General features: G+C 38.5%; 2 protein-coding genes across 3 annotated transcripts; one reads left to right on the forward strand and one right to left on the reverse strand.

Annotated features, from left to right (window-relative positions):
* Positions 1–17: 17 nt before the first annotated feature.
* On the reverse strand, positions 18–3,474 carry LOC133302122 (14-3-3-like protein D). Of its 2 annotated transcripts, none has more exons than XM_061501866.1 (7): positions 3,306–3,474; positions 2,505–2,811; positions 2,320–2,407; positions 1,246–1,355; positions 1,012–1,160; positions 456–508; positions 18–369 (listed from the first exon to the last, which is right to left on the reverse strand). In XM_061501866.1, exons 1-7 carry the CDS (start codon positions 3,376–3,378, stop codon positions 367–369), a joined length of 783 nt encoding a protein of 260 aa, XP_061357850.1. In that variant the 5' UTR covers positions 3,379–3,474; the 3' UTR covers positions 18–366. The 2 variants fall into 2 exon arrangements, with proteins under 2 accessions (XP_061357850.1, XP_061357849.1); XM_061501865.1 differs by having other exon boundaries at positions 456–511; positions 3,306–3,472.
* Positions 3,475–6,587: 3,113 nt separating this feature from the next.
* On the forward strand, positions 6,588–9,594 carry LOC133302072 (uncharacterized). Its single transcript, XM_061501794.1, has 2 exons — positions 6,588–8,421; positions 8,504–9,594. The coding sequence occupies exons 1-2, from the start codon at positions 6,588–6,590 to the stop codon at positions 9,592–9,594; spliced, it is 2,925 nt and encodes a 974-aa protein (XP_061357778.1).
* The last annotated feature ends 2,260 nt before the right edge of the window (positions 9,595–11,854 follow it).

The following is an 11,854-nucleotide window of genomic DNA, read 5'->3' on the forward strand; positions in this document are numbered from 1 at the left end:
TGGAAGTCAAAATAAAATGATTATCGAAGAAACAATCTTTCACTATTGCAGCATCTCCACAAAGTTGCAGCATTTCATTGGAACAGGAAATACACCATAAGCAATCCTCATCAATCAATCCCCCACAGACAGGAGGAAAAGCTTAGGAATGAAATAGGCCCTTTCCAGACACCACACACATATTATAGCACAAATGGAGTTTCTTTTCCCCCTATTGGGAAGTATGGCCAATCAACAGGAAACAAGGAGAAAGAGGAAACAATGGAACCCTATCTCTAGCTAATACACAGACAAGTAATCAGCCCTCACGCATCATTCCCAAACACATGCATCAAATCCTACGGAAGTTGCCACCAGCCATCAGCCTCACTGCAAAAAAAAGTAATGAGATGAATAAAATAAAGCAATCAAACAGAAATAAAATTATAGCTACCAAGTACAAAAAAATTACTCACCTCAGCATCCTCGACTCCACCAAGCTTGGCAGTGCCATTTGCTTTCTGGGCATCTTCTGTTACAACAGGCGAGAAAAATGCAGTAAACATTTAAAGAAAGAAGCACCAAAAAGGAAATAATGATCATGATGGCCAAACAAAATTAGTGACTTCACAAATTATACTACTAGTTACATTTTTTAAATATCAGTGTCGAGAAATTCTTAGATAGACATGGTCTACCAGGTCATCTCTTAGGCACCCAAATCATTATTTGACACGTTTAAAAGCATATTAAAGATAGGTGAATTTCTATCATAGATTCAATGACCTTAGTCATATCAAGCAATGCTTTGAATGCCTATGGTAGATCGTGCCTAGCTAAGAATTACTACAACTTCAAACCCAGAAGTTATTAGCCTAATTGTACATGACAAGTTGCCCTTGTGACATCCTCTGGAACTATCCCTAACTCTTAATACACATCTTAATGGACCCATTGAAATATTTTTTCCCCAAAATAAAAACTACAAAAATAATAAACCAAAGTTTACTTAAGTCTTCTAGTAATAAGTACCTCCATCTTCTGGGATGTCAGAAGTCCATAAGGTCAGGTTGTCCCTGAGAAGTTGCATGATCAAGGTGCTATCTTTGTATGACTCCTCATTCAAGGTGTCAAGCTCTGAAATAGCTTCATCAAAAGCTTGCTTTGCAAGATGACATGCTCTGATAAAAGGAAAATACAATCTCCCACATTAAACACAGAACACCAATCTATAATCACATTTCAGGATAGAAATCAAACCCACACCTTTCTGGGGAATTCAAGATCTCATAATAGAAAACCGAGAAATTTAAAGCCAGACCCAATCGGATGGGATGTGTTGGGGGTAATTCAGCCTCTGCTGCAGTAGTAGCAGACTACAATGAACAAACCATACTAGTGTTAGGTAGGATATAAAAGGAAAAAGCATTCTGAAGAGAGAACTCATTTGGGTAACAAATCTTTCAAAAAGTACATTGTTATGCCAGAAGAAAATAAACCAAAAGCATACAATAGAACAGACAAAACTGAATAGAAATGAAAAAATAGATTCAAGGAAAGGAACAATTACAAATTCTTTTTTCCAAACACTACAAACTTGATCACATCAAATATATAACAACAATTGGCAGTATCATCAACAGACATTACAGTTGCTCGAGGTAATGAAACAAAGTTCTGCAATTCCAGTAATCAACTGTGCCCAATTAACTAAAGAGACTACAGGAAGGAAATTAATAGGAGAGAAAGGAGGCAAACAATCCAGCAGGACTCAAGTACCAATGGTTTAATGCAAACTTAATATGCCTCGACACAAAGAATGCCCAAATTCACCAAATCCTGATGGCATATTCCAAATAACCATTTTTTTGGTTCAACATAGTTAAAGTTGAGAGGAGTTCAAACTTCTCCCCAAAAATCAATAAAAGACACCTAAAGACACCAAGAAACAACAATAATTTACGTAAAAAATATAATATGCTGAGGATGAAGAAACCCACTCTTTCTGTTGGATTCTTCAATCACTAGTAGTGTAGAAATCACTTAAAATATTATATAATTTTACTCAAATCAAAGCCATTAAGTGTCAAATGTTAACAATATAGAAGTTTTAGGAAAAGTAAAAAAAAGAACTCAATACAAGACCAAAAACAAACCATAAGCCTATTATGACTGCTAAAACCAGAAATGAACAGCAAAAGAATCCTCTTAGATCAATAGCTAACAGGCAGTGCAAATTTTTAATAAACTCAGCAAACAATTATCTATAGAAAGAACCGTAGAACCAGGTGCAAATATCATACAAACTGCAAAAACAATATATAATAATATAATTTGCACCTCATATGCCTTCATTGACTGATCAGAAGCCTCCTTCTTCTCATTGCCTGCCTTGAATTCTGCAAGATAACGATAATAATCTCCTTTCCTGCAAGCAGAATATTTGAACATCCCACAATCCACTTGTGCAAAACAAAAAATATAACACCAAAAACTGCAGTGGAGAATGAGACATGAATGCTCACATCTTATAATAAAACACAGTTGATTCACCAGCTGTAGCTGAAGGTATAAGGTGTTCATCGATCACTCTCATAACATCATTACAGATGTCTGAAAGCTCTGCTTCAACCTTAAGCCTATACTCCTTAATCCTTTTCGCATTTACCTCATTTCCTTTTGTTTCTTCCTTTTGCTCTATGGAAGACAAGATCCTCCACGAAGCCCTGCGAGCACCAATCACATTCTTATAACCAACAGAAAGCAGATTTCGCTCTTCAACTGTCAGTTCAACATCTAGATTTGCAACGTTCTTCATTGAATCCACCATCTCTGTCACAAATAGAAGCAAGATTAAAAACATCATGAATCAAGCTTCATATATGCTAAGATCACAGGAAGAATAAGAATATACTTTGATCAACGAAAACACTCCAGTACTCTTAAGTATCATGCCACAACTTGAACATGCAGTACCAAAAAAAAAAAATAATCAGAAAATTAAAATTAAAAAAAAAAACTGAAGAACAAAAAATAGGAAACTATATATTACTTTTAGGGGTCCCTAACCCTAATCAATTCCCTTTTCTCTAGCCTCTTTGCAACCAACCTGACAGTATGCAGTAAACAGTAGATAGTAAACCAAATTTGGCAACAACAAAAATTTAAATTTTACGCTAAAAATGATATAAAATCGAAGAAAAGGACGAAAATTTACTAAAAATAAGTTGAAAGAAGCCATCGTATAAGCAGGTATTAGCAAAATCTAGCATAGAGCATATCGATGAGCAAGTGTGAGCCTCAGACACAAAGGAAGAAGCCCTAACCTTCGTATCTCTCCGCCTGCTCGGCGAGTTTGGCGATGTAGACAAAGTTCTCGCGATCCTTAGAGGAAGCCATCGCCGATCTGTTCAAAATTAGGGTTCACGAATTGCAAAAACTCTCTTTCTCTCTCCCCCTCCCTCACTCTCTCTCTCTTCTGCGTTTTTCTGCTCATAGAAAAAGAGTGGAGGAGTGAAATGTCAAGTATGCCCTTGCTTTTTCCTTATTTGACTTTTTGGTCCTTCTGATGCTCGACGAGGAATCCGCGGAAGTGCTTACATGCGCGACAGCATAGACTAACTGGATTTCTAACCACTCACCGATCTCCACGTGGTACATCAAATCTTCGGTAACATCTTCAGACCAATTGCAACATGTTTTGTCGTAATCAATTACCAATCAAAATTTTGTGTTTTTTTTTTTCTTACTCATTTTTTTTATAAATAAATTGTAAATTGATTTGAATATTTGTCTTTGGGTGAAGTGATGTGCGCTTGAAACTTGTATTTTTGTCTTTATGCTGAGGTGGGTGTTGCTGTCTTTCCATATACGGATGATGCTTTCTCATTGTAGTGGTGGCTTGTCTTTATTTCCAAGACCCTCTATTTTCAGTGAAAAATGGATGTATTGTATTTGTTACCAACAACTCTTTTATTCTTTTTCTTTTTTTAGCATCTAACTATTTTATTCTCTTTGCACTTGTATTGATAAAGAAAAAATTTCTTGTTGCCTCAAGGAATATTTTTATTTTTTCTTGTTGCCTCAAGGAATATTTGAATAAAAATATTTAGTTTTTAGTTATTTGAATTAAGATATTAAATTATATAATATCTTAATTATTTGTTATTAAGCTTATAAATATGTGTTATATAATTTGTTTAATTATTACCTTATCTATTTTAACACTCATTTAATTAGAGATATTTAAATCGGTTCATTACTTCGCGACTTAAACCTATTAAGTCATATAAATATTTTGCCAGTTTAATTTTTATAATTATTATACGAGGAAGGATCTTTTGAGTAAAATGATGAAGTCTTACTCTTATTTCAACAGTTACTTTTTGTTCATATGACAACTGTAATTTATTGTGGTATATTTATTAAATAATTATTAATTTAAATAAATTACAATTGTCACAAATGAAAATTAGTGCTGAGATAAAAAGTCTTGAAGTGAAAATATCGTACCCTTATTACATTAGAACTTGATTTATATAGAATCATCTCTAAAAATTTTAACCAAACAACTATTATTCTTTTGTTTGTTTAACATGAAAGATTTATTTTGTTTGAAGAATGAAATTTTCAAAAGCTAAAAACAAAGGAAGAAACGTGACAGGACGCCAAGCAAGTCAGCAATAACTGTTTGTTCGTTGAAATGATTATGAATAGGATTCTACATGTATAATGTTACATGAAAAACACTATTTGGTCATGTACAAACATAAAAGAAAAGAAAGAAAATGAGTTGAGGAAAGAAAAAATAAAAAATTATGGACCCCACGTCTGTTTGTTTGTGTAGGAAAACAAGCTTTCATCATATTACATAATAGATACATTTCCCTTATGAATATTGATATGGAATATTTTCATATCCTAACCACCTACCTAAGGATCCCTTCAAGGATAATTATCTAATTATCCTAATAATATAAAATAGTAAGGCTGCTAAGGATAGAATCTCTATTCCAACAAAAAGAAAGTTGAATCCTACTACAATTGGAAGATCTACACAAACTCAAGAGGTAACCCTTATAAATAAGAGGTTAAAGACTTCAGGTACACACTTTTGACCTATTTTACTATTGCTGCCAATACTGTACACACACCTACGTCTTGGCTATAAGCCTATCGCTTGTGCGCAGTGATTGAAGTATTGGCTATAAGTCAATCTGGATATCTATCTCTAAGGTATCTCTGAGCGCATACCATACGATATAACAATACGATTTTTAAAACCTAACAAATATAAAGAATATTTATAAGAGTGTTGATAACTACGTCATGGGGGTGTTCTAGAATGATAGAGATTATACCATTAGGATTATATATAGACAATTGATAGAGGCATATACCATTACAATCATGCAACAACTTACAACAGCATGAAAGAACTCCTTGACATACTCTAACAAAATAAATAAATAAATAAATCATAAACTTGTTAATTCCACGACAAAATTTAGAGGATTTGGGCTTCAACTTGTTTTGGGCTTTATAAGGAAATTAAATATAACCAGTTTATACAAGATGATCTGTACTGGGCTTTTTTTCACAATCCCAAATATTTGCCTTTTCCCGATGCCCATATTATGCCCATCCCCTATTCTCATGCTCCTCCCAACAATTAAGAAAAACATGTCAGAACAAAACAAACGAATTTTTATCTTTTAGAGTTAAATAATTATATCATCAATAAAGTAATAATAATGTAGAAGCAAAAATAAAAAAGCAACCACCTACTACGTCAATCAACTCATAAGAGATTGTTTTAGTTTAATAAGTAATTTCATATTTGAATTCCGGGTTTGGTAATGAAAATGTTGACATCCTTATAGTTTTGCGAATTTAACTTAAAACGAATTAGTCAAATAATCAATGAAATGATGGAAAAATCTAAATAAATAAATAAATAAATAAATTGTATACCTCTTGATATCACCCATCCTCATATTTTATTAAAAACCATAATTATTTTTAGAATTAAATAATTATACTCAAACAAGTTGACTTTTATGTTATGATGAACATCGCCATCATTAATCCTAATATATAATGCATACATACACTTTGGCGTTAAATCGTAATAGAAGCAAAAGTACATATATGAATAGTACCAAGGAAAACTAAAAGGTACATAAACATACTTGAGTCACTCACAAGAAAAATAATTGGCAAAATGGAGATAGATAGAAACAACAGTCAAAAGGCAATTTAGTTTAATTTTCTGCTCATGATTTCAGAGCAAAGAGGCCTTCTCAATAAATCAGAAGAGAAAAGAAAAACAAACCCAAATGAAGTGCTTCAGACAGTAACAAAATAAAATTTTCCATTTTCTCTAGAACAGGAACACTTCCAATGTTTGTTTACAAATAAATCTTGCATTAAAATCATTACACTTATTTAAAGTTTACAAATTAAAATCATTCTCATTATACATAGCGGAAGGGTAGTTTCATAGAGAGTTGGACTTCACAAAAGGTTGAACTCATTGGTTAAAATATTATTTTCAATCAACCTACACTCATCATAAAATTATCAGTGAATATGTATAGTTAGAAAAGATGTGTGGGCGCGTGATTTTTCTTTTTGCATCTCTGCTAGGTTTTGACGATCTTTTCATGGTGGAAAAAGGGGGAAGACCCCCCACCACGGACGGGGACAGAAGTATTACCAGAGAATCGAAGAAGGCCAAGGGGTTAGTTCTGGTGGATCAGGAAATGCTCGAAGGATCTCCGATTGTGGGCGCAATGGAGACCGAAGCGGGTGAAGGGGGTTCACACCCTGAGACCGATGGCATGGAGATGATGGGAGAAGCAGCTCGCAGGGACCCCCGCGGACTGATCTCATACAAAGACAAGCTGATTCAGGTGAATGGTGTGTGGGACGGAGCTCAGGGGAACGAAGATGAGGACTGGCTGGCCCAGTGCCGACGGGATGAGGAGGAGGAGAAAGAAGCCATGAAGGCATACGAGCAAACAGGGGAGGATGACCCCTTGAACCCCTACTTTCAGTTTGACGTATTGGAAAAACTTGAACAGTGTAAACGATGGCGAAATGCTCTGATAGGGAAGCTTATGGGAAAACGCCTTGGAGCGAAGTTCCTCTGGAACCGCATACACAGGCTATGGAATCTCGAAGGTGAGTACAAGGTCCTGGACCTGGAAAATGACCACTACTTGGTGGAATTTGAGAAGACTCAAGATTACCTCTTCATTCAGCAACAGGGACCTTGGATAGTGGCTGACCACTATCTCATTGTCCAACGATGGAGGCCAAATTTTGATCCACATGATGAAAAGGTCAGGAAACTGGCGGTATGGATTCGTATTCCAGGTGTGCCGCGGGAATTCTACACTTTCAAGGACCTTTGGAGAATGAGGAATATGGTGGGACGAACCCTACGCATTGATGAAAGCTCTCTGAGGACAGGGGGTCTAGGGAGTCACGAAGAGGTGACTGATAGAGGTAGATTTGCCCGGATCTGCGTTGAAGTTAATTTAAGCAAGAGTTTGTTATCCAAATTTAGGATCGGGCAACGACAATTATACATAGGATACGGAGGATTGCATCTCATCTGTTTCCTTTGTGGGCAATACGGCCATCGGAAGGATGTTTGCTCGCTTAATCCTGTGATCAACAAGCAAGTTGAGGTGAATACAGGGGAGAACCCACATGGAGCCCAACCTGAACATTGTCATGGTGAAAGCCCAATTGCTGGCGAGGTGGCCAAGAGCCAAGAGGAAGACAGGTTTGGCACTTGGATGACTGTGCAGAGACGCAATAATAAGAGGGCAGCTGCATCTCCTAAAAACAAGGAGCAAAGTGGAGGTAAAGGAAATACCAGAGGTGCTCATGATGGGCAGGGACAGAAAAACAAGGGATCTGGATCTCGATTTGAATCACTGGGGGAGGAAGGGGCAAAGGAGACCCGAAGGACAAATGCCAAAGTTGTTGCCGAGTCTGGACAATCAAGAAGGAACTCTGATGCTAGAAGGAGAAAGGGTGGTTTGGAGAAGAATAGCCCAATTCAGGTGCCCGTTAATGCTGTTTTGACTCCAGAGAAACAGTTATACTCCCCATCAACTTCTGGTGATCATTCTAAGGGGTTGTCACTCCAGTCTCCGGTTAGGGAAGCAATCCTTGTCAGTAGAGCTAACAGTAAATGGAAGTCTCAGGAGGTTGTTTCTATGCCAAAGAAGGACTTGTTTGTGGGGCCAGGAGGCAGTGTTCAAGTGCAGGTGGACCCAGGACCCGAAGTTAATCCAAGTCCAGAGTTGTCTAGAGCTGCTGTTGATGAGAGTGGGAGAGGGAAAGCTATGCACTCAGAGGGCAGAGTGGCCATGGCTTTGGACGATATAACCAATGTTGATGGAGAGAGAAGACCACATGTTGCAGGTTAGTTGGGCATGTGGGTTGATCCTAGACTGCAATCATTTCCTTTTGATGATTGTGTGCACTTGGAACTGTAGAGGAGCAGGGAAAAAGGGATTCTCTTCTCTTATTAAGGATTTAGTCTATCAAAATAAAATTCAAGTTCTAGCTTTACTAGAAACTAGAATTAGTGGTAAGAGAGCTGACAGTATTGTTAGGAAGTTGGGCTTTGATGACTCTTTCAGAAGGGAAGCTGAGGGATTCTCCGGAGGCATTTGGCTTCTATGGAATAAAAACACCACTACTATTAGCATTTTGGAGGAAAATCACCAATTTGTTCATTCCAAGCTGACTTGGCTAGGTGCTGGCAAGGAAGAGTACTTTACTTTTGTCTATGGGAGTCCCCAGAGGATTGAAAGAAGAACTTTATGGGACAATCTTAAGAGACTTAATTCGGTAGGTGTAGACAAATGGGCTGTTATGGGAGATTTTAATGTCTTGCTCGAAGAAGGGGAAAAACAGGGAGGTTCAGGCTTTTGTGCAGGGAATGCTGATGAATTCTCCTCTTGCCTCAGTGACTGCAGCCTCCTTGATGTGGGTTTCTCTGGTCCTAAATTTACGTGGAAAAGGGGAGGCCTCCAAGAAAGAATTGACAGGTTGGTAGTGAATGAAGCTTGGCATTTGGAGTTCCCTAATAGATCCATTATGCACCTCTTGTTTAATGGATCAGATCACAGGCCCATTCTTATTCGAGATGATTCTTCTGCTGATATAGCTAGGGGCCAAAAACCATTTCGGTTCCTTGCTGCTTGGTTGACAGATGAAAGGTTTGGAGGAGTTGTGAAGGATTGTTGGCAAAATAATTCTGCTTGGGTCCCTGCAAAAACCAAATTTCAGCAGGAAGCATCTTTGTGGCACCAGAATTGTTTTAAGAGAGATCAGAGAAAGAAGTATCACCTACAACGAAGGCTGAAAGGGATCGAGGAGCAACTCTGTAGGGGTCCAAGTGAAACTCTTGACAGGCTGCATAGGGAAATTTGGCAGGATTTGAACTCTATTTTTATCCAAGAAGAGCTGACCTGGTTCCAACGTTCAAGATGCAATTGGTTGGCTTTTGGGGATAGGAACTCGCGTTTCTTTCATTCGGCCACGGTTGCCCGAACCAGGAGAAATAAGGTGACAGCTTTGGAAAAATGATGTAGGGACTTGGGTGGAGGATCCGGAGGAACTAAAGGCCCTAGCCATCAGTTACTTTAAGAACCTGTATTCTGAAGAGGCCCAGAATCTGCCACACCTGTGTATTGGGGTATGTTCCCGGTTCTGGATGATTTTTCTTGGAGGAACTTTGATGTTGCCCCCACTTTCTCTGAAATTAAAAACACTGTGTTTGGCATGCATCCTTTCAAAGCCCCAGGGGTGGATGGCTTACATGCTGTCTTCCTTCAGTCCCAATGGGAAACAGTGAGCAATTCAGTGGTTCAGTTCATAAAGGATATTTTCAGATAACCTACGAAAGTTGCGGGAATTAACCAAACGTTAATTTGCTTGATACCCAAATCTGAGAGCCCGGAAGCTATAAGTCAGTTCCGGCCTATTAGTTTATGCAACGTCATTTATAAGGTGGTTACAAAGATTATTGCTTCGCGGCTGAAGCATCTCATGAGGGAGCTAATTATGCCAAATCAGTGTAGCTTTATTCAAGGCCGTCATGCTTCGGATAATATAGTGATTAGTCAGGAGATCTTTCACTCCATGAGGGTCAAAAAAGGACAGAAGGGCAGGATGGCAATTAAGGTTGACCTGGAAAAAGCGTATGACAGAGTTAGTTGGGAATTCCTCAAGGAAACACTCCAAGTAGCTGGCCTACCTACTTCCATGGTGGATCTTATCATGGCTTGCGTTAGATCATCGTCCATGAACCTGCTGTGGAATGGAGCCCAAACAGAGGATTTCATACCATCTAGAGGCATCAGACAAGGAGATCCTCTCTCCCCATACCTCTTTGTATTGTGTATAGAGAGACTTGGGCAACTCATCAATGCTGCTATGAATCAGAAGCAATGGAGACCGATTAAAATGGGAAAGAAAGGGCCACCTATCTCACATCTATTTTTTTGCAGATGACCTCCTTTTATTTACAGAAGCTTCTGCAAATCAAGCTAGTCTGGTCTCGAATATTTTGAGCCATTTTTGTAAGGCTTCTGGGCAATAAATCAGCAATAGCAAGACGAGGTGTTTCTTCTCTAGAAATGTGAATCATGTTAAGAGAGAAGAGTTGTGTCAAACCTTGCAGTTCACCCCTACTGCTGACTTGGGAAAATATCTAGGGATTCCGATCCTTCATAAGAGAGTCAATAAGAGTACTTTTAGGTACATCATTGATAAGACCAACAGGAAACTGAGTGCGTGGAAGGCTAAATCACTTTCTTTGGCAGGCAGGATTGTCCTCACTAAGTCCGTTCTGGCTGCACTACCCACCTATTCCATGCAAACATCCCTGCTTCCTCTTGGTACGTGTGATGAGGTGGGAAAAAATGAGGGGTTTCGTGTGGGGTTCTAATCAAGAAACCAAGAAGGCTCATGCGGTTCCTTGGAGTACTGTTTGTAAGACAAAAGAGGAGGGTGGACTTGGGATCAGAAGTCTTAGATTAACCAACAAAGCATGCCTCATGAAAATTGGGCATGGAATTCTCACGCATAGAAATGAGCTTTGGTCACAGGTTCTGAGAAATAAGTACAAAGTGGAAGATAGCCATATGCCTATGATCAAAAAGAGGAGCACCTGCTCTAATCTTTGGCTGGGTCTGACTCGGGTTTGGCCCCAAGTTTGCGAAGGGTCAAAAAATTTGTTAGGCAATGGTGCTGATAGTCTGTTTTGGAGGGATAAATGGTTGAGTATTGGACCATTACAAGACCACACTACTCAAACTATACCCTTAGAATCCCAGGATGTAGTGGTTGCTCAAATGGTAGATCAGAGTGGCGAATGGAAATGGCAAGAATTCAGGAATTTCATAACCACAGAAGCTCTAAATTGCATGGCAGGCATATGTCCACCTCAACCGGGTGATGGTGTGGACAAGGTGATATGGGAAGCCTCTCCTGATGGAAAATTCTCGATTAAAATGGCCTTTGGTAATCTGTGTGTAGATGAGAACCCCCAGGCACACCCACAATGGAATTCAGTTTGGCAATGGGATGGACCACCTAGAATCAAGACTTTCCTTTGGTTATTGCTTGGGGAAAGTTTGCTCACGAACCAAAAAAGATACCAGAGACATATGACTGATGTAAGTACTTGCCCCAAGTGCAGATCTCACCCGGAAAGTTGCATTCATGTGATGCGAGATTGTCTATGGTCTCAGGCACTATGGAGGAAATTTATTAGCAGTGGAAACTGGGATACTTTCAATAGCTTGCCTCTTCGCTCTTGGCTGGTATCTAACATTACCCCCAA

This window comes from Gastrolobium bilobum, unplaced genomic scaffold, assembly GCF_033153095.1.
Source record: "Gastrolobium bilobum isolate Gb01-03AN ecotype WA unplaced genomic scaffold, APGP_CSIRO_Gbil_v1 utg5726, whole genome shotgun sequence".
Taxonomy (NCBI): Eukaryota; Viridiplantae; Streptophyta; class Magnoliopsida; order Fabales; family Fabaceae; genus Gastrolobium; species Gastrolobium bilobum.

Coding starts and splice junctions, on each gene's coding strand:
- LOC133302122 (XM_061501865.1), bottom strand. CDS start 3,378: ATGGCTTCCTCTAAGGATCGCGAGAACTTTGTCTACATCGCCAAACTC. Junction 1,356..2,319: donor AGTCAATGAAGGCATATGAG/GTGCAAATTATA, acceptor TGTTCATTGTAG/TCTGCTACTACTGCAGCAGA. Junction 512..1,011: donor TGACATCCCAGAAGATGGAG/GTACTTATTACT, acceptor CTGTTGTAACAG/AAGATGCCCAGAAAGCAAAT.
- LOC133302072 (XM_061501794.1), top strand. CDS start 6,588: ATGTGTGGGCGCGTGATTTTTCTTTTTGCATCTCTGCTAGGTTTTGAC. Junction 8,422..8,503: donor GAGAAGACCACATGTTGCAG/GTTAGTTGGGCA, acceptor GTAGAGGAGCAG/GGAAAAAGGGATTCTCTTCT.